Source organism: Mytilus edulis, chromosome 8 (genome assembly GCF_963676685.1).
Source record: "Mytilus edulis chromosome 8, xbMytEdul2.2, whole genome shotgun sequence".
Taxonomy (NCBI): Eukaryota; Metazoa; Mollusca; class Bivalvia; order Mytilida; family Mytilidae; genus Mytilus; species Mytilus edulis.
Window position 1 is genome coordinate 15,916,848 of NC_092351.1, and position 27,899 is coordinate 15,944,746.

The 27,899-nt window shown below is 33.8% G+C and overlaps 1 protein-coding gene across 4 annotated transcripts; it reads right to left on the bottom strand.

The window, feature by feature from the left end:
• LOC139484929 (protein wech-like) lies at positions 1–27,716 on the bottom strand. Of its 4 annotated transcripts, XR_011655197.1 has the most exons (5): positions 27,598–27,712; positions 23,085–23,887; positions 19,110–20,142; positions 3,763–3,821; positions 254–445 (listed from the first exon to the last, which is right to left on the bottom strand). XR_011655197.1 is itself a non-coding variant. In XM_071268977.1 (4 exons), exons 2-4 carry the CDS (start codon positions 23,867–23,869, stop codon positions 339–341), a joined length of 951 nt encoding a protein of 316 aa, XP_071125078.1. In that variant the 5' UTR covers positions 23,870–23,887; positions 27,598–27,716; the 3' UTR covers positions 1–338. The 4 variants fall into 4 exon arrangements, 3 of the variants coding, with proteins under 3 accessions (XP_071125078.1, XP_071125077.1, XP_071125076.1); XM_071268977.1 differs by lacking the exon at positions 19,110–20,142 and having other exon boundaries at positions 1–445; positions 27,598–27,716; XM_071268976.1 differs by lacking the exon at positions 254–445 and having other exon boundaries at positions 3,747–3,821; positions 27,598–27,716.
• Positions 27,717–27,899: the final 183 nt, after the last annotated feature.

Below are 27,899 nucleotides of genomic sequence, written 5' to 3' on the forward strand. Positions count from 1 at the left end.
CAGAGATAACAATAGTTTCTTATCTCAGTTTTTATGTGTAGTATTTTGTAACCTGTTGACTTTTCATCGATTTTCTTTTAGCGATGCATTGTTTTGAATTTTCCAGGGAGGTCTGTAGTGTTGTTATTTTACGTTTTTTCATTGATTGTGTCCTGTACCCCTGTGTCCAATTCTCTAATTGTCATTTTTTTGGAGCTGGCATGTCAGTAACTGCTAGAAGTCTTTCTAAGTTTATATTCATCATTGTCATATGTTTTTTCTGTTACCTTTACAAACATGTAATTCGGACTTCTCATAAACTGATTTTCACCGTGCGTATTGATGTGTGTCTGTTTATTCTACATTGGTAATAAGTATAAGGGGAGGGTTAAAATCTCACAATACATGTTTAACTCTACCCCTTGATGTGCCTCTCTGAAGACAGGAACAGCTGGCCTTTGTTGGTCTGAAAATGATAACCAATTATGTTTAAGTTAAAATTTCAAGGTCATAGGTCAGTGATCACAAATCAAAAGACCCAAGGTCAATCACTTGTATGGTTGTGGAGAAATACCGATTTCAAATAAGGGGAAACACTCCTATATGGGTTAACCTTAACACTTCGACTTAAATGGGTTGAAGTTGCGCTTTATCGTAAACAGTTATTTGGAAAACGCATCATATCATTATCTGATACAGATTCTTTTGAATATAGATTACAAGCAAAATTTATAGAATGTGACCTTGACCTTCAACCTTGATCTCCATTTCAATGTCATATAGGTCAGTGAACTCAAATCGAATGATCCGAGGTCAATTACTTCCGTGGTTATGGAGAAATACCGATTTCAGATACATAAGGGGAGAAAACTCCTATAAGGGTTAACCAAAACACTTTGAATAAAATAGGTTGAAGTTGCGCCTTATTGTAAACAGTTATTTGGCAAACACTTGATATCATTAACTGTTACAGTTTCTTTAGAATAACGATAACAAGCAAAATTCAAAATTAAGAACATGACCTTGACCTCAAATTCCTTCAAATGGACCAAGGACTTCATATCGAAAGACTGTAGGCCTCTACGACTTATAACGTATGAATTTATCCGACATATCGCCTATCTTAAATTTTCAAAGGGAAATAACTCCCATAAGATGTCTTCCGATCACTCCAATTAAATTAAATAAATCATTCCTAAGAGTAGAGAAACAATATGGTGCAAACAGTTTGTTAAAATCTTTTACGGTTTTAGAGATATAGCGATAACAAGAAAAGGGGACACGGGGAGATAACTCCTATATGAATAAGTGTTCGGTCACACAGGGTGAGTTTTGAAACCCCCATTACTGTACAACATCATTGGCCTAAAACCCATTCGATATGTTATAAAACATAAAAGCATCTCAGACGGCAGAAAAAAAATAATAATCAGAAGAAAAACAAAAGGTCTTTCCACGAAAGACATAATGATAGCGTGAATACTATACCATTAAACAATTAATACAATTCACATAATGCATACTTAAACAGTTCATTGTACATTAATACCGTTTTTTAAATACTGTTTATTGCATATAGATTAAATGTTAAATAAAACAATTTAGCATCATGCTATTGATGATCTGCAACACACACGTTTTTCTCTAAGTTGTCAAATAATTTAACATAATGTAAGACGGAAAGGACATTTTAGATTAAGAACAAGGGAACCTTGGAAAGTCTGATTGCAACACTAATTTTCGCGACGATAATGTACAAATTTGGACAACATTAGTTAACGTATGTTCAGAGCTAATAAATTGATTTAGAAAACACAATTCTGAAGAAACAGTATTAAATCCAATGATCCAATAAAAGTGAGATCTGGTATGGCAAAAATACTATACAGGTATCATGTGGATGCGACATTCAGTCAAAATGTTATAATCGGGAAAGGACACAAGCGGTAACATAATAGATCATACAACTAGATATAGGAAGATGTGGTGTGAGTGCCAATGAGATAACTCTCCATCCAAATAACAATTTATAAAAGAAAACCATAATAGGTCAATATACGGCCTTTAACACATAGCTTTGGCTCACACCGAAGAACAAGCTATCAAGGGACCCAAAATTACTTGACTGTGTAAAACCATTCAAACGGAAAAACCAACGGTCTAACAAGTCTGGTTTATAAACATCTAAGAGTGTGACAACATATCACTAGGTAGTCGAGATACATATTGTATCGGTGAACTAATTTGTAAGAATGACCTGTTAATAAATCTAGATTCTATTTCAGTCGTTCTCCCTGATAACTATTTGGAAGCAGTCTTTTTTTATAAGGCTCAACACCCTTCTTATGGAGTTCATAAACCGTGAAAAAGGACGAGCTTAACGCACCAATTAAAACATATAATTGACTTACGGTAAAAGACATAAATCTCAGCATGAAAATTAAAGACATTTGTAAACAGGAAGAAATATATAAGTAGCTTACAGTTTTAGATGTTTTGACACAACACTTTAACATGTTTTTAAACCAAAATGAGCATTAATCTTGACATTATAATTGCTTACAATAAAACTGCCATAACGAGTCAATTCTGTACTCGGATATGTTAAAAAAAAAGTTTTTTTGAATAACTGACAAACATGTAGAATTTTGTATGATTATTCATGAAACAATATACATATTTTTTAATTAAACGTATCGCGTTACAACATGTAAAGTTTTCAACGGTTAAATTGAAGGTTTTCATTAATTTCGCACTCGTTATCAAAGTGTAGCGGAGTTTGAACATTAGCAAAGATTGATAAATCAATCGAAAACGGTTCGATGTCTGATAATCAGGAACATGACCAACCGTCTATAGAAAAAAATATGTTGTCTAAACATTAAATATTGTGAAGCACACAATGTCAACATCAGCATAGAATTTCAACATTAAATGAAATAGAAACATCTTCAAAAGATATCAAAGGTACCAAGATTATAATTTAATACGCAAGACGCCCGTTTCTTCTACATAAGACTCATCAGTGACGCTCAGATCAAAATAGTTATAAAGCCAAACAAGTACAAATACGACTAAGGTAATCTATTCCTTGGATAAGAAAATCCTTAGTTTTTTTTCGAAAATTCAAAGTTTTGTAACATGAAATTTATAAAAATGACCATTTAATGGGATCAAGAGAATAACTATCATGTATAGACAAACCAAAACAATATTTATTTTCTGTAAGTTCCTATTTTTCTTTTCTCATGCTTGATTCTATCAATGTAGTGTCAAACTATCAATTAATGTCATTCCTATCAGCCTATATACAGGTCTGCTTTCCAGACATTATTTTTTGAAATGTCCTATACCAAGTCTTGAAGATGACAGTTGGTATACACCGTTTCAATGTATGTTGGTGGTTCTTGCTGTAGCAATACTAGTTCGTTGTTTCTGTTTTTCCGTTGTTTTCCTCTTATAGTTAAAGTGTTTCTCTCGGTTTATGTTTGTGAGCCGGATTTGTTTTTGAAACAATTTTTGACTTTTTAATGGCCGTATACTTATGTTGCCTTTATTTTCCTTGTATAAATGTTGATGTAAAATAAACTAAAGCAGTTAACTCTATGCCATAATATACGACAAGTGGACAATTTGGCAATTTTGATAACTGACCGAGCTTTACTAGTTGTGCTTTTTTATGAGCAGAAAAAAGAGAAAATGTAATAACTATTTGACTCGTAAATTTTTGGTAAGATCTGAGTTTCCAGGGAATTAAGCAAAGTGAAAGTAAGGATATCTTACATGCAGAATTCGAAGCTGCATTACACAGGCCATTCCAATTGTGTGATACACTTTGAACCCTAAAAATAAAATCACAGCTGTTAACATGCATGTTCCAAGTTTACAATGAGCTATCATACATATTCAAGATTACGATATGGACAGAGGAATGGAGGAAAAGAATACTGTTGACATCTGCCTTAAATGAATTGACAAAATTGACGAAACTGGTTAAACACCATTGTTCTTTTTTGAGGTATTGAATTTGGACAACCAATTAGTTGCATCACCACTAATTACCTTTATGGTATCTGTGCTAAAGCCAAATAGCTTACATTTATATGTCAGTCAAGTTGAAGTGACAGGATACATGGTACGTGCTCTACTAATTGATATGTATCGTTGGTAGAAGCATGTATCATATTTGGTGATAATTTGCATAAGGCGATCTCATATCACAGAAACTATGGATGCTATATAAGCTACGACACGAGGAACACATCTGTGTGTACTTGTAGCATAGCTATTACAAAGCAGTCAAACATATCCCAATGGCGTCTTAAAAAGATCACTTCAACTTTCATGACTTTATCAGTTTAGACTTTGGTACCATTATTTTTTTTCTTGAGAATAGTCCTCAATCAAGCCCTCAATAATTCCCTATTACATCTTGATTGGTTCCCCACTGTACCAGTATGGGTTTACAATTTTACTTTTATGGCTTCACTATTCTTTAAAGGTTCACTATAGTATCTATACGGGTTCAGTATTGTACCTTTATGTGTTCAATTTTGCACCTTTATTTTATACCTTTATTGGTTCATTATCAAATATTCATGGATTCACTATTGTATTTATATGGGTTCACTATTACACCTTTAGGGGTTCACTATTGCACCTTTAGGGATTCAACATTGCACATTGATGAGTTCACTATTGCTTATTTTTGGGTTAACTATTGAATTTTTATGGGTTTATTATTGCAACTTTATTGGTTCACTTTTTCACCCTGATGGATTGTTACTCATTCACAAACTATCTAAACCAGCTAGAAAAGCCAAGTTAAGGTTGTTAACATGTCTTTTTGTAAATATGTTAAACTGTAGTGTGTCTAGTGTAAGTTGAAATCAAAGTTTTAATTTATTTCTCCAGAACCTTGTATCAAACTCTCAAAAAAAAGAACAATATGAATAAGTTTTTCCAATATAATGAATAACCGTGTATTTAAGTAAGCAATATGGCAACCTCCTCCTACAGTATAATTTGAGTATGATAAATGTATCATGGCATAATAACAACATGCACTTTTTATTGATCTTTATCACTTTGTTTGATTGGTTTATAACAAAATATAAAACTTTACAATATGTCGTTAACAAATCATTTTTAAATCGTCTTTTCAATAGTCAATTTCGTTTGTCATATAAATGATTTAAAGTAGATGTTGTCCTTCTTTGAATTGTGTTCTGCCGATCGATAGTTGTTATAAAAGTGTTATGATTTATCCGTCAAAATAAATAATATGTAAAGATATCAAATAGCATCACCACAAAAGAACCAGAGCATTACAAAACAAAAAACGTTATAAAATGTTTCTTCAGCAAATGATTGTAAATAGATATAGGATGTGGTATGAGTGCCAACGAAATAACTCTCTATCCCAACAACAATTTATAAAAGCAAACCATTATAGGTCAAAGTACGGCTTTCGACATTGATTCTTGGCTGACAACGAACAACAAGTTATAAAGAACCCCAAAATTACTAGACGTGTAAAACCATTCAAACGGGAAAACCACGGTCTAATCGATATAAAAAAGACGAGAAACGAGAAACACGAATAAATTACATAAACAAAGGACAATACAGTGCATTAAATTCCTGACTTAGGACAGTTGCAAATATTTGCAGCGGGATTAAACGTCTTAATGGTACCAAACCTTCTCCCTTTTTCTGAAACAATAGTATAACATTCCAACATAGAAAAACCATGGTAAGAATTTCTCTACTATTGATGTGGTTTAACATAACAGAAGTTGACACGCTTATAGTTATAGAGGAAGAGGATTTATTAGCAATTATAATCCTGGTACCTTTGATAACTATTTACACCACTGGGTCGATGCCACTGATGGTGGACGTTTCGTCCCCGAGGGTATCACCAACCCAGTAGTCAACATTTCGGTGTTGACATGAATATCAATAATGTGGTCATTTCCATAAATTTCCTGTTTACAAAACTTTTAATTTTTCGAAAAACTAAGGATCTTCTTATTCCAGGCATAGATTACCTTAACGGTATTTTGCACAATTTTTTGGAATATTGGATCCTAAATGCTCTTCAACTTTGTACCTGTTTGGCTTTATAAATAATTTGATATGAGCGTCACTGATGAGTCTTATGTAAACAAAATGGGCGTCTGGCGTACTAAATTATAATCCTGGTACCTTTGATAACTATTCACACCACTGGGTCGATGCCGCTGCTGGTGGACGTTTCGTCCCCGAGGGTATCACCAGTCGAGTAGTCAACATTCGGTGTTGACATGAATATCAATAATGTGGTCATTTTTATAAATTTCCTGTTTACAAAACTTTGAATTTTTCGAAAAACTAGGGATTTTCTTATCCCAGGCATATATTACCTTAGCCGTATTTGGTAGAACTTTTTGGAATTTTGGATCCTTAATGCTCTTCAACTTTGTACCTGTTAGGCTTTATAAATATGATATGAGCGTCACTGGTGAGTCTTATGTAGACGGAACGCGTGTCTGGCGTACTAAATTATAATCCTTGTACCTTTGATAACTATTAAGGCTCAAGAGTAGTTTGTTGGTGTAAATATGAATATTCTGGTATTATTTTACTTTTATATTGAACTAACGTTGTCGGTAAATCTCAAATTGTCACAATGGATTTGATTTTCTCTTCGTATACAATAAGGTAGTGTACACATGCGCATATCTCGTTACAAGAATCAGGTAACAATCAAATGTATAGATATAAAACAAATGTAGTATGAGTGCAATGCGACAACTGTTAATCCAAGTTATAATTTGTAAAAGTAAACCATTAAAGGTCAAAGTACGGCATTCAACACGGAGTCATGGCTCACAACCAACAGCAAGCTATAAAGTGCCTCAAAAATTACTAGCGAACAACCATTTAGATAATAAAAAAAAACCAACGATCAAATCTCAATAAAAAACGAAAAAATAGTTAAAATGTCAATTGTTCTTGTTCTTGAACAATTGAGAGGTCTTTCCTTTTGAAATGTAAAATACATGTTCCAATAGACGTAGAATGTATTGAAAAGTTCTTACACAGGTTATGCCCCTTACAGAAAGGTCAAATTTCTTCGGTAAAATGTAAAAAAAGTTGCGCCTCATCCACCTCAACGTTTTTCACTATTTACTATTTCTGTAAGTACAATCGTTTTTGAGATATCGACTAAAAAGTTGTAAGGTCAAAGGTCAAGGTCAATCTTAAAAAACTTTAAAACACACTGAAAATCCTTTAAATAAGGTCAAAAACACATAATTCGATATATGGGACATGGCCTTGACCTTTGACCTATTGACCTTTGTCAAGGTCATTAATCCTCAATGTCATTGCTGAAGACCCCATGGGTATAGGACCTTTGGTTATATAGTAAAAGCTGATTTTCTCTTTTCAGAAACCTAAAACAGGGGTTATGTCCCTTACAGAAAGGTCAAATATCTTCGGTCAAAATGTAACAAAGTTGCGCATTAATGACCCAAACATTTTCTACTATACAACACTTCTGAAAGTATTAAGGTTGCTGAGATTATCCCATAAGAAGGTGTTAGGTCAAAGGTCAAGGTCAACATACACATTTGACCTTGAGGTATTTTTCGAAGTCACATGAATTGATGATGAATGGTGAAGATCCTAGGTGTCTACGACTTACGGTTTCTGAGTTTTGGTGGCCAACCGACACCGGTTAATTTTAATAGGGGCATAACCCTACCAATGAGTCGTTGAATCTTTTCGATCCAAATGTAACGAAGAACCAGGGTCTAATAAAAGATTAACTCATTTATTCAAATAAAGTGTACAGAGTATCATTGAAGGAATTATTCATTCACAAAAAGGCGCAAATTGAATATGATCAGACTTTATAGCAGAGTTTGATATTTCAACAGTTTTAATTATCTAAAGGGGAAGTATAGAGATTGTGACCCGTGTAGAGGTAAAGAGTTATTATGTATAAAAAGAAAAGAATACAAGTGACGAACAATGAGCACATGTTACCGTGCATAGATGCACCCTAGTAAACTTTCTGTACGTTTTGTTATAAGAAAGAGTTCGATGATTATGTTAGCACCCTGTTCTGATGGAAAATATCAAAACATTTAATGGTTGCCGATGTTCAAACAGGTGGAAGCAGTACTATAGATATATAGATTCTACCACTGCATCGAGTGTAATACGATATTTATCCCCTCGAGACAGTTAAATTATCGAATTTAAAACGAGAGGCTCGACGTCGAATTTTCTTGTTTTCCTCTGAATTTCTTATTGTGACGGCATGAAGAAAGGCGACCATATCTGATGACGTCACATAGAAAGAACACATCTTTTTGCAGATCAGTCGCATAGAAGGAATAAGTTTGACTGCATATTGTTTGAAAATCATTAGAGAAACAGATTCCACCACCAAATCTCGTGTAATACGATATTTATCCACTCTCGACAGTTAAATTTTAAATATCTTATATAAATGTAGTGATAAACTGTTAATATCAATTAAACTTCTAGAGCTTAATTGTATCATGCAAAAGTTTTCTGTATATGTAGACGACCAATTGTACAGGATTTTGATAACGAAAAGATTCTAGATGTTTGTGCTTATAGAAACCAAACTTCTTGAATTGAAGTTGATAAGATCTGAATGTTTATTCAGTCAAATATGAAATATGCAGTTTTTCGAAGACATCGATCCTTAAAGTAATGGTCAGTTTAAGAGTAAAAATATATCGAAACACGCCAGGTCTTGTGTGCGCATTTACATGAGTGTATGACAAATAGTTTTGCTAGTTTGAAAGAGAAGATTTCAAAATAAAAGTCATAAAAATTCTCAATTACTAAAATTTCCTTTTTATAACATATCTATAATACTAAAATAACGAGGTCCAATTTGTCAGCCGTCATCACGTAAAAACGATGAATCAAAGAATATAACTTTATATATAACTAAAATAGTACAATGGTGTTGATTAAAAATTACACCACTCCAGGCCCATTTGTTTTCCACGTAATTAATATTGCAAATAATTAAGAAAATCCGTGTCGTCGAGTCCGACACCGATATCAATAGTATATTCATATGTTACCTATTACCTTATCTGTACGTTCCGCATCTGACAGGCGCACCACCAAACGGTGTATTTAGAATTTTGCTGTATACTATTGAGTAAAAAATACTCCATTCCAGGCCCTTTTGTTTTCCAAATTATTAATATTATCAATAATTCATAGGTTCCAGGTCGACGGATTCACAGAGAAAGATTTTGAAAGCAGAGAAAACTGTGCATCTTATAATCGGCATGACTTTATCTGATGACAATACCAATACTAAAATAAGGCATACGCATAGTTATATACTTTAATTCAGTCACGGACCCGCGATATCACGGGTTCGTTCTAGTATATCTTAAAAATGCGAAAGTCTAGAAAAAGGGAATACTAATAACAATAGATAACTTGAAAGTTTTCATACTTCACGTCCTGTATTGCATATTTTGTTTTTACTTTTCTCATTTTGTTTTGGTAATTGGATCATGCACTAACTATTTGTTACCATATTAAGTATATTTAAATAAAGTAAAAATAAAAAGGCCCTATCATTTAAACTATTAGAACAATAAATAGATATTACAGGTCAGACACGTCACAGTACGCCATTCTAAAAATATGTGTTTTTAAACCTTTTTTAAAACGAGGAAGCGATTGCTCTTTCCGTAAATGAAATTGGTAAGTCATTCCACAATGTAGCTCCAGCACGATCGAATCGTCTTTCAGTGCGTTAGTGGTTTCGTTATGAGTCCTTTATTTTCTGACCGAAGTGTTCTAACAGCGTATGGTACAATCAGTTCTTTTAAATATTTAGGTGCTTTATCGTGTAATGGCTTTAAAACGTCAAGTAAAAGTTTAAAATGTGATCGGTATTGCACGGGGAGCCAATGCAGCTGCATCAGAACAGGTGGTATGCAGTCAAACTTCCTTTTTCTTGTGATAAGTCTAGCTGCTGTGTTTTGAACGTGTTGCAGTCTTGCTATAGTGGAAGAGTTTACATTATATTACAAAGCGTTGCCATAGTGTAATCTGGAGGTGACAAGAGAGCAGACTACTTCCTTTAGTAACATGTTTCATAATTTCTGTCGCTTAGTTGTAGCAAATAATACCCTTTATTCTGTGAATAGATCACATTGGCAACTTCCTCCCGATTGACCAACTGTCCAGTACCTACCTTATTTCTTTATTGCATTTGCTCTTGTCCTAAATATTTGAAAAATATGTGCCTCTGAACTTTGAAACAAACAACAAGTACATGACCGTCATGAGCTAGGTTATTTTCAATATCCTTGCAAATTACTACTTCACTGTTTTCTACTATCATTGAAACGAAATAGTGACTGATTTGAATAAGACATATATGTTTTGTCAACACTTATGATAAAATTTTAAAAAGAGTAGTTATTACGTCATGTAAGTATGTTGATGTTGTTCAAATCAAGTACAATATAATAAAGAACATGAAAGAGACTGATTAAATAAAAGACTTTTATTTGATATCTCACTGTGCTCGTTATTAGAGGACTCGTATTCAAATTAAACTGCACTTTCATTTGAATAATTTATCTATCAATTTAATCTTTTAATCACAAAAAGGAAGAGCTGTGCTTAACATTCATTTCGAGTCGAATTACGAAAACAAACACCGCCAATAAGGAAGGATTACTTTTAACTGTTCACAACAGTTTGGTGAACTTGCATAAATTTTGAATTAGTATCTAATCTATCGAGAATATTAAAATTCAAAATACAAAAAAACGACAAATAATTACCTTTCTAAGAAAAGGTTTGTAGGGAAGTTAAGAAGCGTCAAACATTTATTTCCCCGACTATTGTGCACTGCAGATTATTTTTCGAGAATCGATTGCAAACTGAAGTTTTAAATTAACATATCTACATTTCAAATATTCTATCAAGGATGAATCTGTTGCGGATCGTTTTTTTTTGTTTGTGTTATGCAGTAAATGCACGAAACATGACCGTGACCTGTGGGGAATTTTCGGAAACAAATACTAATCACTAAAGGAGACAAATGATGTCGACAATAGAATTAACATACTGACCTAATAATTCCTAATTGCAAATCATAAATAAAGGCATTAGTAATATACCGCTGCTCAATCCTGGTTACTTATCAAAACGGAGAGAAACTCATCAACTATAAGAGGAAAACAAAGAAAACAGAACCTTTAAGTGTAACATAAAAACAAAAGAAAATGCAACGTACATAAAAATGAACATAACTGTTGTATAAATAGCTACAATACAAATAGATGGATTGATTACTTTTTAGTTCAGACAGCATTCAAAAATCGGCAATGCTTTACTTTATCAAATGTTAACTCTTTTACTTTATTATAGAATACAAAGACGGACTTCGACACGGTAGAATTCAACTCTTTCTACCATGACAGCACAATCTGATATTTCAAACTCGGTTCAAAATGGCAACGTTCATGCTTCCAAAGATTCAATTGGATGTCAGGAGTCAGACAAACATGTTAGAAAACAGCGACATCCCCCCAAATCTTCGATTTGTCATTGTTACTTGTTCCATCACTACGAGATAATAGTAGTGCTTTATCAGAACAAAACACGATCCTCGTTACTGGTAAAGATGAATCTTTTACACATAATCAAGTTATAGAAAGTACATATCTCTGACGATCATCATCAATAAAGAATGTTTAAAATTTGATTTACATATACACACAGCTATTGAATTTTCGGCTCATTGAAATTATGAAATAAGGTCCTATATGATAATACAAGGATCTGAACTTTTGAGTTAGAACAAGGTTCCTTCCTTGTATGAGTTTCATTCCTAGGATTAAAATCCAAAAAGTTAACATGCCTCTTAAGCGTATCATTTTTTAATTGTTTTTAATTTTTACACTTTGTACTTATGTGTTGCTTTAACTACACTGTCTTGTATTACTGAAAAGTTTTTCCGTTTACAAACATATTTAAAGCAACCATATTCTTTATATGCACGTCCCGATTAAGGAGCTATAGTTAAGTGGTTGTTATTGATATAACTCTGTCATATATTTTTGTAAAATTCTTTGTTATAACTTAGTTCGTTATTGTGTTCTTTCATATTGTTTTTATTGGGGCCTTTTATATAGCCGACCATACGATATTGGTGACCAATCATGAAGATTACTTTTGTACTGATCATAGCGAGAGAAAAAAACTACAAAAATGAAATAATAAAAAACTACATTTTTGTAAAAGAAAGTCTGAAAGACGGAAGACGGCACAATCAAATATCTTGTAAGTCAATATCACTGATCATTCTTTTTCTTTATTAAGATTCAACAAAATGTTTTAGATTATTTAAATATATAACAATGGGGTATAAAAAAAGAAGATGTGGTATGATTGTCAATGAGACAACAGTCCACAAGAGACCAATATGACACAGACATTTTAAAAACAATTATAGGTCACCGTACGGCCTTCAACACATTTTGATTTGAGTTCCTTATTACATGTTCCATTTGTACTTTTGGTTACTATAACTTAACTAATTATTCAGTCAAGATTCATGGTATTTATATAATTAAACATTATTAGAAACAATGTTTTAATGTTACAATAATAAAAAGACTGCGAGTTGCTGTTCATTTATTTGACTGTGAAAGAGAGCAGCTTCAAAACTCTCCGCACTCATTGCAGTGGCTTCTGGACGATTCAACTGAGATACATTTTTTTTAAATTCAATTCGAATATGATGGTGTTTTATTTGTAAATATATGCAGTTGTTACTTAACGTTTCCTTACACATATGAACCTTATATATATCTTTTTATTAATTTATGATGACAATCCTATGAATTAATTATGATATTTATTATTTAGTGATTATTATAACCAAATTCAGTCATCTGTATATAAATTAATGTTTCCTTATGTTTTAAAGTGTATATAGTTGCTAACATTATACCCTTTGAATAGTGCTACGCAATTAATGGAGGAATATACAAGAAACTGAATAGCTTGTTATTCGAGATTGTTTGTCTTATGGAAGAGTTTAGTTCTGGTATTTTGTGTTTACATTGATCTGTCAAATATTTCAAAGTATTTCACGTTGATCATTTTTATCAAAATATAATGCAATGATTTCCAGATATTTTCAACTGTTTAATACAAATTGTATCTATGAAGGGCGGATAACGAAATTCAATGTATCGTAAATATGTAAATTCATGTTACGAAATTGCAAAGGAAAAACCAACATAATTCAATATTTGCAATGGGCGGGAACCTCAATTGCTCGACTCTTCTTGGCATGTGGAGATAACATATGACACAAAGGTATACACGGTTCAAACACGTAAAATGCAATTCATTTGAAACACCTTTACAATATTTGTAAATAAACGGGGAGAGTAGTATTTTTATCATAATTAAAACTGAAGTCATTGTACACGTTTAACCATCTGTGAAACATCGTCCTAAACCTGCAAGCGTGTTAAATGTTTCACTGATCTTTAAAACAAACCATATGTAAACGACAAATCCGAGCTTTTGTCGTTTTAAAATTTCTCAATATCGTTCAGTGAATTCTTTGCTGTTTTCTCTTGTGGAAATAGCCTATCTCAGATAGGGAAGAGTAACTCAATATCTTCTGACAACGTTTATATTAAAGTTTAAAGAGAATAGTTATGTCATGTGTATGTCGTTCAAATCGAGGACTATATAAAGAACATGCAAATGACAGATTACATAAAAGACGTTTATTTGATATCTCACTGTGCTCGTTATTATAGGATTCGTTTTCAAATCAGACTGCGCTTTTATTTAAATACTTATCAATTTAATCGCTACGAAAACAAACACCATATATATGGGGTGTAGCTTTGTATTACACACACAAATATTCGCACTTAGTTTAAAACGATACTAGAACACACCCGCGAGTTGGTTGATATATAAAGCCTTTTTCTGAATGTATGGCTAACTTGTGGTTGTCAGCCTTATGGGTAAAAGAAGCCAGAGAGCGCAGCGAGAACCATCGACCGTCGTTGAATTTTAAAGAAGAGTCTTCATTCCTCTATATTGAAAAATTAAGTGACATGTTGTTTGCATCACATTTAATTTTAAATATTATTCAAAAAATCACTCGCGCATATATGTGGAAGTGAAAACTGCATCACCTTTTCTCCTAAAAAATGCACTACTAAAGAAAGACATCTAAACAATAATATTTCTTTGGTTAAGACTTTTGTCAGAACATCAACGATTACTTTCGCACACTGAATTTTGACGAGAAATGATTCCTTTGCGATAGTAGGTACATGTACATGTATTCGTATATGCTATTATCTTATATTTACACCGAGTTCCATTCATGATTTGCTAATACCTGAACAATTGTGTACTTTATGAATATAATAACTTAAATGCATTGCATACATCGTTAATATCAGTTGTGTATTGATAAGTAAATTTTTCCGGCCATAAAGTGTAAGGCAACTTTTAGAAGTCGGGCAACTTTTACAAGTCAATCTCTTTTAGTAATAACCCTAATTCAAGACAAGTAAGCTACTGCTGCTTGCTTTGTCTGAATATGTCTAATGAAGTATGTTTGTTGATTCGGGGCATAAAAACTACATGTATTCGATAAAACCATTACGAATAGAATAGAATAGAATATCTTTTATTTACCATAAGAGGTATCATAAAGGGGCAAAGTGTACATAGTATGACAATGTAGAGTTACAATTACAAATACAAAAAAGTAGTACAGCAAAACAGAATACTAAAGTTAGACATTATGAAAATTGCTCACATTATTACGGAAGCCGATAAGGGCCATTAATCAAAAATTGATGTCGTAATTTCGACATAACATGTCGTTAAAACGACATCACTAGGTCGTAATAACAACATAGCTAGTCGTAATAACGACATCGCTATATATATAAAAGAATATGTATTATGATTGCCATGAGACTAAAAGACACCGAAATTAACAACTATGGGGCATCATTATGCCCTCAATAATGAAGAAAGCCCCCACATAGTCAGCTATAAAAATGGGACGAAAGATACCAAAAGGAGAGTCCCTGAAATGACAGCTGTTTAACAATTTCATTCAAACGAGAAAAAATAACAGTTTTAATAATGTACAAACAAAACCCAAAAAATGAATATCATATGTAGTTCAGTAACAAACGAATTACAGACTCCTGAACGCGATCTGATAAAAACGACAACCTTTTAGTTAAACTTTTCACTTTTTGAAGCGATAGGAATTTCAAAATGGTCGTCCTATATGCAATCAAGCTTAATTAAAGTTATTCACTTGCATGCACCTCAGACTTGCACATACTAGAACTTTATTTATATTCAAGTCAAATGATACCCAGTTGAAAAGAGGGGCAATTCAAGCTCCTTAGACCTCTAATTATGTTTGGCATGTACAGATTTGTGTAAATTATGAAGTCCTGCATTTCCATTGCAGGTTCTGAATAAAATGAATTTTAAGCTTTTCCCAATAAAGACATATTAAACTTTGGACTCTTAGTGCTCAGACCCACGGATCTCTGTACCTTCATTTGTACACACTTGAATCTTAAAGTACTACTGAGGCTTGATGCAAATTATAACTGCATTGCTATTGTTGGTTCTTAAAGAGATTCTTCATGCGTCCTCCCCATTGAAGCCCTATTAAAACTGTGTACCCAAGTTCTTTTAACCACTGTTCCCCAGGACACCTATTCCTACAAACTTAGGGGGAGGGTTGGGATCCCGTTAACATGACGTTTAACCCCGCCACATTGTGTATGTACAGTGGAGATCACTTCTAACTTCTCATTAGAACTGTCAGAATAATCTGTCATAGAACTGTTCTAACCTGTCCTTGAACAGTTCTACCTAGAACGGTTCTACCCTAAGTGGTTAGATTGAAAGCTATTATCCATATCGTCAACTCGTATCAATCCCTGGGTGGAGAAAGTGCACCTGAAGACTTCACTGGCCATCCAAAGTCTGAGTTACCTATACAGTTATGGGTATGGGCTCATTATCCAGTCTTTCTGTACAGTTCCCTACGGCAAAGTTTTTCCCCACACCAAGTGGGATTGAAAGCTTGTCCAAGACCCTTTTATTCATGAAAATGCCCAGGTGGGAAAGTGCACCGGAAGCTGACAACAACATACTCAATTTCTCATTTTGGTCCATTATGGGTGGTGGCAGCAGTCGCTTTACTCCCATCCCCATACGGCAAAGTTCTTGACCGCAGGTGGTTAGATTGAAAGCTATTATCCATATTTTCAACTCGTATCAATCCCTGGGTGGGAAAGTGCACCTGAAGACTTCACTGGCCATCCAAAATCTGAGGTACCTATACAGTAATGAGTATGGGTTCATTTTTCAGTGTTTCTGTACAGTTCCATACGGCAAAGTTTTTTCCCACACGTGGCGATGTTGTTTTTTCGTGTCCAACGTTCATTTTTTCGGCAAACCTCGCAAGCTCCATACGGTAAAGTACGCCACCGGACATGGCTCAAATAAAAGGTAATAAATCAGAGCAGAGCCCACTGAAATGATTTTTGGGGGTTAAAACCTTCCGGGAATTGAATCCCACCTACACTTTCTCACTAACATCCAAATAATAAAGAAAAATGCCTTGCCTCTAACTCTAACTCCAAATGGACAATTTTATGTTAAGGGGTTCCTTAAATCTTTTGAAAGCTTCCGATGTGCTATTTTTTTTAACCTTTTCTAATTAACTGGACCAAATCACTACTTACTCTAAAATTCATGACCCATTTTTTTTACAGTGTGCTTTAATCCCCCTAACTTGCTATTTGAGGCATAAAACATGAAGAAATACATTTGGAAGGGGTATATCAAAATGGCAAATAACACACTGTCGCACTAAGGACTATATCAAAGAAAAAATCAAAGGACGATAACTGTGTACTCGGACCATTTGAGGATGCCGAATGTATTGAAAGCAATTCTTTCGAACATAAGTTATTTCTTATTTCGTTTATTTGAAAGCTTATACAATTAACACAGGAACGAGTTCAAGTCAACTCACATTAAATAGTTATTCTATGCTATGCCTACAACAGTAAAAACCGTATCTGATCTGTAGGTTTGTTCGTTCGTCCGTGTATCCATCCATTTATACTCTTATGTTCTTTTTAAAATTATTTACGGTTCTCTGAATATGGAAAATAATTGTGCGAGCAATTCATCATAGACAAACACTGTTGGTTTTTTTTCTAATTTAATTCGTTTACTTTTTATTCTCATTTCGCATCCGCAAATTACTCGTATATGATAACTATTATGTCATTGGGGGATATACGATCCGTTTTTAATAGTTTATTTGCAATCCTTGATTTTTTTTTTACCATCTCGGTGAAGAGTTTGGAAAACCGAGAAAACGTAAAGAAGACTTCAAAATTTAGTATATGCCCTTCTCTATAGAGTAAAATACGTAGAGGAGCGCACTTTCCATTCTATAAATACATATATAATAACATAAAGTATGTGTTTGTGTAGGGGAATAAAAATCGTCGCTAAAAGATTGTTCCTTTGCTTTTTTTTTGTGTATTTTGCGCTGTGCATTTCCTGATTAAAGATACCCTATCTCCTTTGTTTTATTGTATTACGATATTTTGACTTTTTACGATTTTCTGGAACGTTCTCCCTTTACTGATTTATATTAATGCAGACATTTAGCAAGCAAACTGGTCAGTACATTAGGCTACAGACGGCATTGATGTTATAGTGTCCCTTCTGAATTGATATGATTGATATCTCTAGTTATTTAAAAGTAAAAAACAATATAAACCGTATTGGTAGCCATATTTTATTTTTAACAGAACGTTGTTTCATTATGTCGTTTTGTGGTTTTCTCATATACCACATTATGATTCTTTGACAAGTTGATTCTCATTGTGTTCTTTAGTGGTCGCTAGAATTGGTCTCTAGCTTGATTGGTCGCTAGGATTGGTCGCTAGCTTGAGTCAAGTGAGAACCATTAATATTACAAAAAGATTTTAGATACATTGTAAGTACATTGTTACTTGGATGGAGAGTTGTCTCATTGGCACTCATACCACATCTTCATATATCTAAGTATCGAACATGTAATAATACTTGTAAGTAAAGTATCATTGTCATGAAGTGTTATACAAATTTTCAAAGTATCTTTTGATAGAAACCCTTATTCTAGACTGGTACCCGACCGTTATTTTACAAGTTTGAAAACAATTATATATATTCCAAGGCAATACTGAATATTTTACGGAATGAATCAACCTAGACAAGTAACTAAGGATTTGAAGTGTTAATTTATAATTACACAAAAAATATGCATACATTAGACAAATCCCAAAGCAATAGAAAGCTCAGTTTTTGATTTCGAATTTACAGTGTGTCCGTCAACACGGGGCAACAGTTCACCACACGCTAAAAGCTCTGTGGTTCCCGGAACATTGTTCCTACATGTACCTGAATGCATAAACTAAAATAATATCAACCAATCTAAAGTTGAATAGGGCAACAAAACTCCTTAAAGAAACCGTGCTTATGAATTTGTACGCCCGATGCGCGTATCGTATACAAAAGACTCATCAGCGACAAAAAAAAAATTGAAAAAAAACACATTATTTACCAACAATTCCATTGCAAGTGAGACAGAAACATTACGAACATTTTGACAACATTGTACACGATATCTGTTATATAACCTGTCCGTAAAGAGCATATAAATTCAAAAGCATTTTATTCTATTCCGATAAACAGAAAATAAACTATCGAATCGGAAGCTCAAATCATTAAAATTTTAGTGATTATCCATCAAAACAAATCAACTTTAAAATACAAGGGAAATGTTAAATGAACGAATAATGTCTTCAAAATGAATGATAGCAACGCACAAATGAAAAAAAATAACACTATAGAAGTGAATTGATCTGATTCCGTCGTCGTGTTCAGGTAAAATGTTCTGGAACTACGCGCGACCTTTTTTTCATACACCATGTACACAAAGGAATATATCAACAGCAAATTAGACTTACAAATGTAGGTTATGTTGTTTAAAAACATGACTGGCAAGGTTTTCCGTAACTTGGTCCGCAACTCTTTTTGGAATCGTTGCAATAAATCAAGCCACTCCAGCCTTGGAATTTACCTAATTCACCACACCGCTGCATCATACCAAGTGTTTGCTCTTTAATAGTTCTACAAGATGGACAGTTTGCACCATTTTCTGGACCACAGTGTCCATCAGTAAATGATCTGGCAGGGTGATTGTGGTTTGCCATTACTCTCCGTCCGCAATACAAGAACCCAGTTCCATCGCTTACTTTTGGTTTGTAATCCTTGGTATAACATGGAGGAAAAAGTAAGTTAAGGACGACCTTATCGAGCTCACTTAAGCCTTCGATGTTTTGATCTTCTACTTGAAAAGTCCAAACACCCTTTTCAATCAGATTCATCGACCCTAACAAAAGAATACTATACGGATCAAATCTCTTAATGACTTGGTTTTCGTTTTTATCTGGTAGCTTACTGTTCGCAAGAATCGAGTACAATCTCGTTGTTTCATAACGAAATCCTATACTTTGTACAATTGGAAGCATCGCCGCTGCTTTCATTAGCTTGGATGTGCCTTTAAAATTCTGACCGAAGGCGATTTCCGCTACATAATGCGATACCCTTTTAAACCAAGATATATAAATCTTATTAGGTGATGCCGCGTTGTCAATCATAACAACATTAGCTCCGGTTCGATCTTTAGTAACAGCAAGGACCAACCCTGGCACGTACATATTTAACTCTTCAATTGACGACAAAACGAAATGTCTCCAGTTTGAACTGATTTCTATAAAAACTCGTACAATTTTCGGTGTATATGAACTACTTAGTTCGTTCATCATCTGACTTTTGTAAAATAAAATCAGCGATTGTGTATCATTTGGCTTCTTTGTAGCTTTCATTTTATCTTTCAAAAAACAAGTTGTGTTCCTAAATTGTGTTCCATGGCTTAATACAGATTCAAAAACTATACCTGACAAAACTTCATTTTCATCTACGAAGACACGTCTATCTCTGTAATGAAAGAAATTTTTTTGTTTAGGTTTTCTTTTGTAATTTTGTTTCTTTTTAAAGAAAACATCGTGGTCTTTAAATGTAAAAATACTGATTTACTAGATAAATATACAAGCTGAATTGGTATTGAATAAAGGACAGTCAGATCCATCTCAATCCCGCTTATTTGCCATTGAGACAGCCAGTATGTGCTTACATTGTTTACCATCTTTATAGATACTTTTTGCCTCAAATTACATGAGAAATTCAGCTTTTTCCCCTAGAAAAAATGTCCAATTACTTGGCAAAAAAATCATCACAATAAGTATTACATTTTCCCCCAAATAGTGATGGCATTGGTAGTAATGTTTGTAAAATTCATATTCATGTTATTATTTTAATATCATAAAAGCCCTTTTGAGATCTGAGTTTCTGATCAGAATCATCACGGTGTTTGTAACACATGTGGCTTTGTTTTTGTTTCTTTCCCCTCCCCCCAAAATACCCTTCAGGTTGAAAATGTCTGATAACCAAAATATACGTGACAAAACTGTGCAAAAATGTCCGCAAAGGTCAGCAAAAATCGGAGATGTGTTTCAAAAATTAATAATCAAGCTTCCCATTTTCAATAAAAAATATGCATTTTTCTCAATAAAAACGACAGAAGTAGTTTTGAAAAAAGACAACAATATCACTGATCTCCAACTTATGTATAAACGTACTGCTGTAATGATTAGGCATTGACCTATGTATATCTTTAGGATTTCGGAAAAGGATATAACTATTGTTAATTAGGCAGTTGAAACTCAATAAGGGTGTAATTTGTTTCCAAAATAGAGGTTTGATTTCATAAATGATCATCAATTATAGCTTTCTATAATTAACCTATTAAGATGTTCTTGTACACTGTTTAGTTATATATTTGTATGCAATTGACGAAATCGCTATACAATACAGCGATTTTAAAATTTGTCTTGCTTTTATATTTTTAGTCCTATACACTCACTGGCGAACACCACGATAAAAAGTGAAACAGTTAATACACGTATCGATACATATTTCAGATAACAGATATCCTTCATTATAGTACGATGGAAAATGTAAAATGATTCTGATCAACTTAATATGAAATTACTAAAGCCAATCAGGAACTTAACACATTAAAAAAAATCCACCCCCCTTTTTGAATAATTCTGAAATTTCAAAGTGATCGCAAATTTAATATTAACAATAGAGGCTGCTTATTTATATATAAGGGAAAAAAATAACACATTTATTTGCGGGGGTTAGCACTGTGTGGTTTAAGCAACATATGTGCATTAGTCTAATTTCGTACCAACGTTTTTGTATCTTGTATTTACTGTTTCATTTTTATATAGGTGTTGTATTTGTATGCATCTTGTTTTCAATTGTGTACAGCGTCGTTTGTAAACCAAAGATGAAGAACTGGATCTTCCATCACTGTATTGGATACCTAAACTACATAAGTGTCCTTACAAACAACGGTATATTGCTGGGTCTTCCAAGTGCTCCACGAAACCTCTTTCTAAATTATTAACATCTATTTTATCAGCAATCAAAGACGGGCTTCAAAGTTATTGTGAAACTGCCTATTCTAGAGGTGGCGTGAATCAGATGTGGATACTTAAAAATTCAAAAGATCTTTTAAAGTACATACAATCTAACTCTCTTTCATCTTGTAACAGTATTAAAACATTTGACTTTTCTACTCTGTACACAAGTATTCCACATTCCAAACTAAAAGACAAATTGAAAGAGTTGGTATTACTTTGCTTCATAAAAAAGAATGGCCAACGTAGATACAAGTATCTTGTCTTAGGGAGGGATAAATCCTACTTTGTAAAGAATCACTCTGATTCAAACAAAAAATTCTCTGAAACTGATATTATCAAGATGCTTGATTTCTTGATTGACAACATATTTGTTACGTTCGGAGGACGTGTTTTTCAACAGACTGTCGGCATTCCAATGGGAACAAACTGTGCCCCTCTACTCGCCGACTTGTTTCTTTATTATTATGAGGCTGACTTCATGCATGAGAAAGATAAGAAGTTAGCAATATCCTTTAACTCTACTTTCCGCTATATAGATGATGTTCTTTCACTAAACAATTCAAAATTTGGTGACTATGTGGAACGCATCTATCCAATCGAACTAGAGATAAAGGATACTACAGATACAGTTAAGTCGGCTTCATATCTTGACTTACATCTAGAAATTGACAATGAGGGTCGGTTGAAAACAAAACTTTACGACAAAAGAGATGAATTCAGCTTTCCAATTGTGAACTTTCCATTTCTAAGTAGCAACATTCCAGCAGCACCTGCATACGGGGTATATATCTCCCAATTGATACGATATTCCCGTGCTTGCATTTCCTATCATGATTTTCTTGATAGAGGTTTGCTGCTCACAAGGAAGCTATTAAACCAAGAGTTCCAAATGGTGAAGTTGAAATCATCCCTTCGTAAATTTTACGGACGCCATCACGAGTTGGTTGACCGTTATGGAATAACCGTTTCACAAATGATATCGGATATGTTCCTTACGTCGTAACTACAATCCCCTTCCCTTTCATGAATATGACCTACCGAATTAGACTATTTACCGGATTTGTAATCACATAAGCAACACGACGGGTGCCACATGTGGAGCAGGATCTGCTTACCCTTCCGGAGCACCTGAGATCACCCCTAGTTTTTGGTGGGGTTCGTGTTGTTTATTCTTTAGTTTTCTATGTTGTGTCGTGTGTACTATTATTTTTCTGTTTGTCTTTTTTCATTTTTAGCCATGGCGTTGTCAGTTTGTTTTAGATTTATGAGTTTGACTGTCCCTTTGGTATCTTTCGTCCCTCTTTTGTAATAAGTAAAGGACTCAGCGCCCTTGAAAAAATATCTAGAGGTTATCTATATATAATAACTTAAAATGAAAAAATGACTCACTTAATTTCAACCTTGCCCATCAATGCTCTTACGTCATCTTCTTTGGCCATCGACTTGGTGTACTTAAAAGTGTGTGGTATGGGGATGAATGGAACTTTCATCTTTTCAAAACTGCCTTCTAATGACTTCATTTCAAGTAGTAAACCAATAGTGTCTTTGCTTGTCCTAATTTCTGCCTCTTTACACCTCAGATCTTTGGTAAATTCCTTGGCATCATTCGTCTCCTTGACGGCTGCATTTAACAAACTTTTCTGTTCTAATGACTCTGTATTTACCTCTTGTATCATCTGATTAACAACTGTGTCGACCTTCATTTTGATGGCTTCACCATCTCTTCGGATACTTTCTACTGTTGAATTTACGCTTTCATCTAAGATGACTTGGTATTGATCTATTTGATTACCGCTGTTTTCCAGTTCAAGGACTTCGTCCGTATTAAGGGTTGATTTAAGAGAAGATAAAAATGTGTTTTTCTTTTTTGAAACAGTTTCTTCAATATCCGCCATTGAGTGTCCTTTGTGGTTTTTGACTGTGCAAATTCGACACACAGGAACATCACACTCATCACAAATAAAAACATGTGATTCGTTATGATCTTGACAGAAAAGTGATGTGTCTGGTGCTGCATTTGTAGAGTTCTTGAATCGGTGATCTCGACAAACAGCAATCCGCAAATGACTCGTTTTGCAATTTGGACAGAAATACTGGTTGCAATCTAAACAAAATTGACTCCCACGTGCACTCATGCACATTTCACAGAAATTTTGTTTTGCGCTTTGAGCCATTTTCGGAGATTCTAAAACCTACAATAAATAAAACAAACAAAATATTTCTTATTTTGCTAATTGAATTATTCCTGCTTTAATTACAAAGATTATTTCTCTGTAGTGATAATTCTATAATATGTTCACAGTTCTAAATAATCTTTTTTAACACCAAAGCGTTTTATTGCTCTATGGTGGAAATGTGGTTTAATAAAGGCCTATGATAATCTGAATAATATGTACCGAAATATTGGCCAGTCATTCAAACAAACATATCCTTATCTGAATATAAAGACTACTATAATTTCTTTTGATATTAATGTGTTCTTTGAAAATTAAATACTCGTCACATTACAAAACAGGAATGTGTTCATAGTACACGAATGCCCCACTCGCACTATTATTTTCTATGTTCAGTGGACCGTGAAATTGTGGTCAAAAATCCAATTTGGCATTTAAATTAGAAAGATCATATCATATTAGGGAACATGTGTACTAAGTTTCAAGTTAATTGGACTTCAACTTCATCAACAACTACCTCGACCAAAAACTTTAACCGAAAGCGGGACAGACTGACGACCGGAACCACAGACCAGAAAACATAATGCCCCTCTAGTATCGTAAGTGGGGCATAAAAATGCCCACCGAAAAACAAAACAGTTGTCTTTCTGAAACAGAAAAAACTCGTTAAATTTAATCTATCTTTTGGATGCTAGTTATATAATAGACCTTACAAAATATCCAATTGCACAGTCAATCTTATCCTATGTTTATGATAAACTACTGGATATAAAGGCTTAATTACCGATGTCCTTTCAAAATAAGGTTAATTTTGTAAAGGAACAGTAAATGAATAAATGGATGATCACCTTCAAACAATAATGTTTATACAGTATTTGATCATCTGATAGACCGAAAACGCTTTTTTTAAATAAAAAGAAAATACGATTTGATTGCTAATGAAACAAATCTCCACAAGTGACCAAAAGAAACATTCATTATCAACTGTTACAGTTGATCACCCTTACGACCTTCTACAATCAATACGGCCCATACAGTGTATAGTCAGCTATAAAAGGCTCCGAAATGACAAACGGCCTACATTATGTACAAAATAATGAACAAAAACTAAATATGTAACGCAGCAACAAACGATTGATAACCACCAAATCACAGGCTCCAAACTTGGGACAACTTGGCGAATACGGAATATGGTGTGGTAAAACAAGTTTGATGGCGACAACAAATACCCCCCCCCCCCTTCCCCGGCCCAAACCTGAGATTATATTGTGGAACTAAGGATAAAACAACTAGTCTAAAGCCAATAACAACTAAAAGAAAAAGAGCATGCATCTGAGACTGAATTGTCTATCAGTTCACATCCAACATCCAAAAGATTAAGTATACAGACATCATCAACAACTAGAGAAATATATGACCTTGTGCAATACCAAGATAGTAGATCATAGTATATCATACAGGTATTGACAGATTGCAGGGCCGTCGCCCCGCTCATGGCCAAGAATGTGCATATGTATATATTTTGATATTAATTTGCTGATAACAAAACGAATATTCGTTAATACAAATAAAAACAATATTCAAAGATCCAACTACAGTGTTGTATTGATAACCTTTTAGATAAAAGTTCATTTAAAGGATCGATAAGTTTACCGGGATCGTCACAATAGACACCGGTGTCCTATTGCCATTCTTCCTCCTTGCCAACTTTTCCGGGGGGACCTTGATCGATCCATTTTTGTCCGGGGGGGGGGGACTTGGCATGATCCAACTTTTCATCCCACATCGTGATGGGGGAAAGCAGGATCCGCCCAATTTCCCCCACCCCCGTATTAGCACGAAAAGCTAATGTTTCCCCCTTGTAATATAAAGTCGGCGACGTCAGATCGAAATTTGTATAACAAAAGAATAATAACACTTTTAGTTAGTACCAAGCCTTCATTGTATTGTATACATATGTAGCCAAATTCAAACGAGAAAACTAACGGCCTAATTTATAACAAATTTATTTACGAAACAACAATATATATCGACAATAACCAACAACAACCATTGTACTACATGCTTCTGGCTTCGGAGTGGCAGAAATAGATGGTGGCGGATATAAACATTCAATCATCCCCTTAATCCAAGGTAGCAATAAACAGTTAGGAAAAAATAATAAAATTTGCCCTTATGAATTTTACCATCCCCTTTTCATTGCTTTCTTGCAATATCAAGCTTACTGTTTGTGTCATATATGGGCATATGTATGTAATCAGATTGAATCTTCCATAGATTTTATATCCAGTATATAAAATGGTAAAATATAATTTCTTTTTGGTGTATCCATGGCAACAATCTGCATTTATTTGTTATAAAATATTGCAAAAAGGGGGGAAAGATGTCACATATTTCCCCAAAATTTGGCTAAAAGTAGAATTTCAATCGCTTAAAGTAATACCTTTTCTGAAACTGTGTACATATATCATTCAGCAAATCCTGTAAAAATCATATGTCTTTCGTCTCATTTTTTTGTAAAATTGCGCCAAAAACTTCGTGTAGAAAAAGTGTGTTTGTAAACAGTACATTAATTTCTGGACCGATGGCCGGTCTAGCTATGAAAAGACGGATTGTCAAACAGAAAACAGCCCATAAAACATGTAAAAAATAATCTTGATGCACTTATAAACCATCTTTGAAGGCTATAAATAAGAACTCATCTGTCTAAAAATGAATTTTATTACACAATAACTTGCCTATTTGAAAAATCCACAGGGGCCAAAATGCGAAACTAAACTCCTAACTGTGTATTGCTACCTAACCATGGAGAGACTGGTGGACAGACTGGTGGACAACTGGTGGGTATTTAGACAGAATAGTAGACAGAAAGACGAAGTGGTGAATATGAAGTCAAACTATTGAACACTGCATGCAGACAGACTAGTGGGCATAGACGGACCAATTGAAATGTAGACGGATTAGTGGATATACATTTAGACTATAAGTGACTATATGTATACGTATTGCCACATTTCCGCGGGGGAAGAATGGTAATGATCCAAAATTTTCCCAGGGGAAAAATTTGCTCATGCGACGTTGAAGAGCATTAAAATACAATGTTGTAATGAACGAAAAATCCGCGAGAAACGGAGTATTTTGATAAGGGCATACAAAATCACAACGTTGAAAATTTTAGCCAAAAATGCAATATGAAATGAACTTAACATGTTAAACATCCCCACATTCTATATGTATGTGCCTGTCCCGAGCCGTTGGGCCTGTAATCCAGTGGTTGTCGTAACGTTTGTTGCTGCGTTACATATTTGTTTTCCGTTCATTTTTTGTACATATATTAGGCCGTTAGTTTTTTCGTTTGATTGTTTTACATTTGATTTCGGAGCCTCTTATAGCTGACTATGCGGAATGGGCTTTGCCCATTGTTGAAGGCCTTACGGTGACTTACTTTTGATAATTTCTGTGTCACTTGGTCTCTCTTGAAGTGTTTCATTGGCAATCATATTAAAAAAAAATATGTTTCAATGCCCTTCAATGAAATTCCAAAGTCTTGCTTGTTTCACAGGTCGGACCACACACTGTATAAAACCCTCTTTTCAAAACCGTATTGGTTGAGTCATTATAGATGTATTACTGTAAGAAAATCGAAAGTCAAACAAACACAATTGCAAAGGAAATAAAGAAACCCGTCAAATGTCTTGTACAACAAAATGTATCATTAAACTACTAACCGTATTATTTAAGACACATTATTTGAAATTTATGCATTATTCCAAAAAATGTTATCAGTGTCCTTGATACTTCCTTCTTGCTAAATGTGCTATATTTAGCCGTCAAGTGTACATTATTTCTTCACGTGACAAAACCGGAAATAGGTCAGTAAATATTCATTTAGAATTTGTTTGAACGGTTCATTCAACCTATGCCAACATTTTGAAATTTAGGTATAAAATTGTATGAAAATATGTTGGCATAGGTTGAAAAAAATAGAATATTTATAGATTAAGTGTTAAAAAAACAAAAATTAATTAGA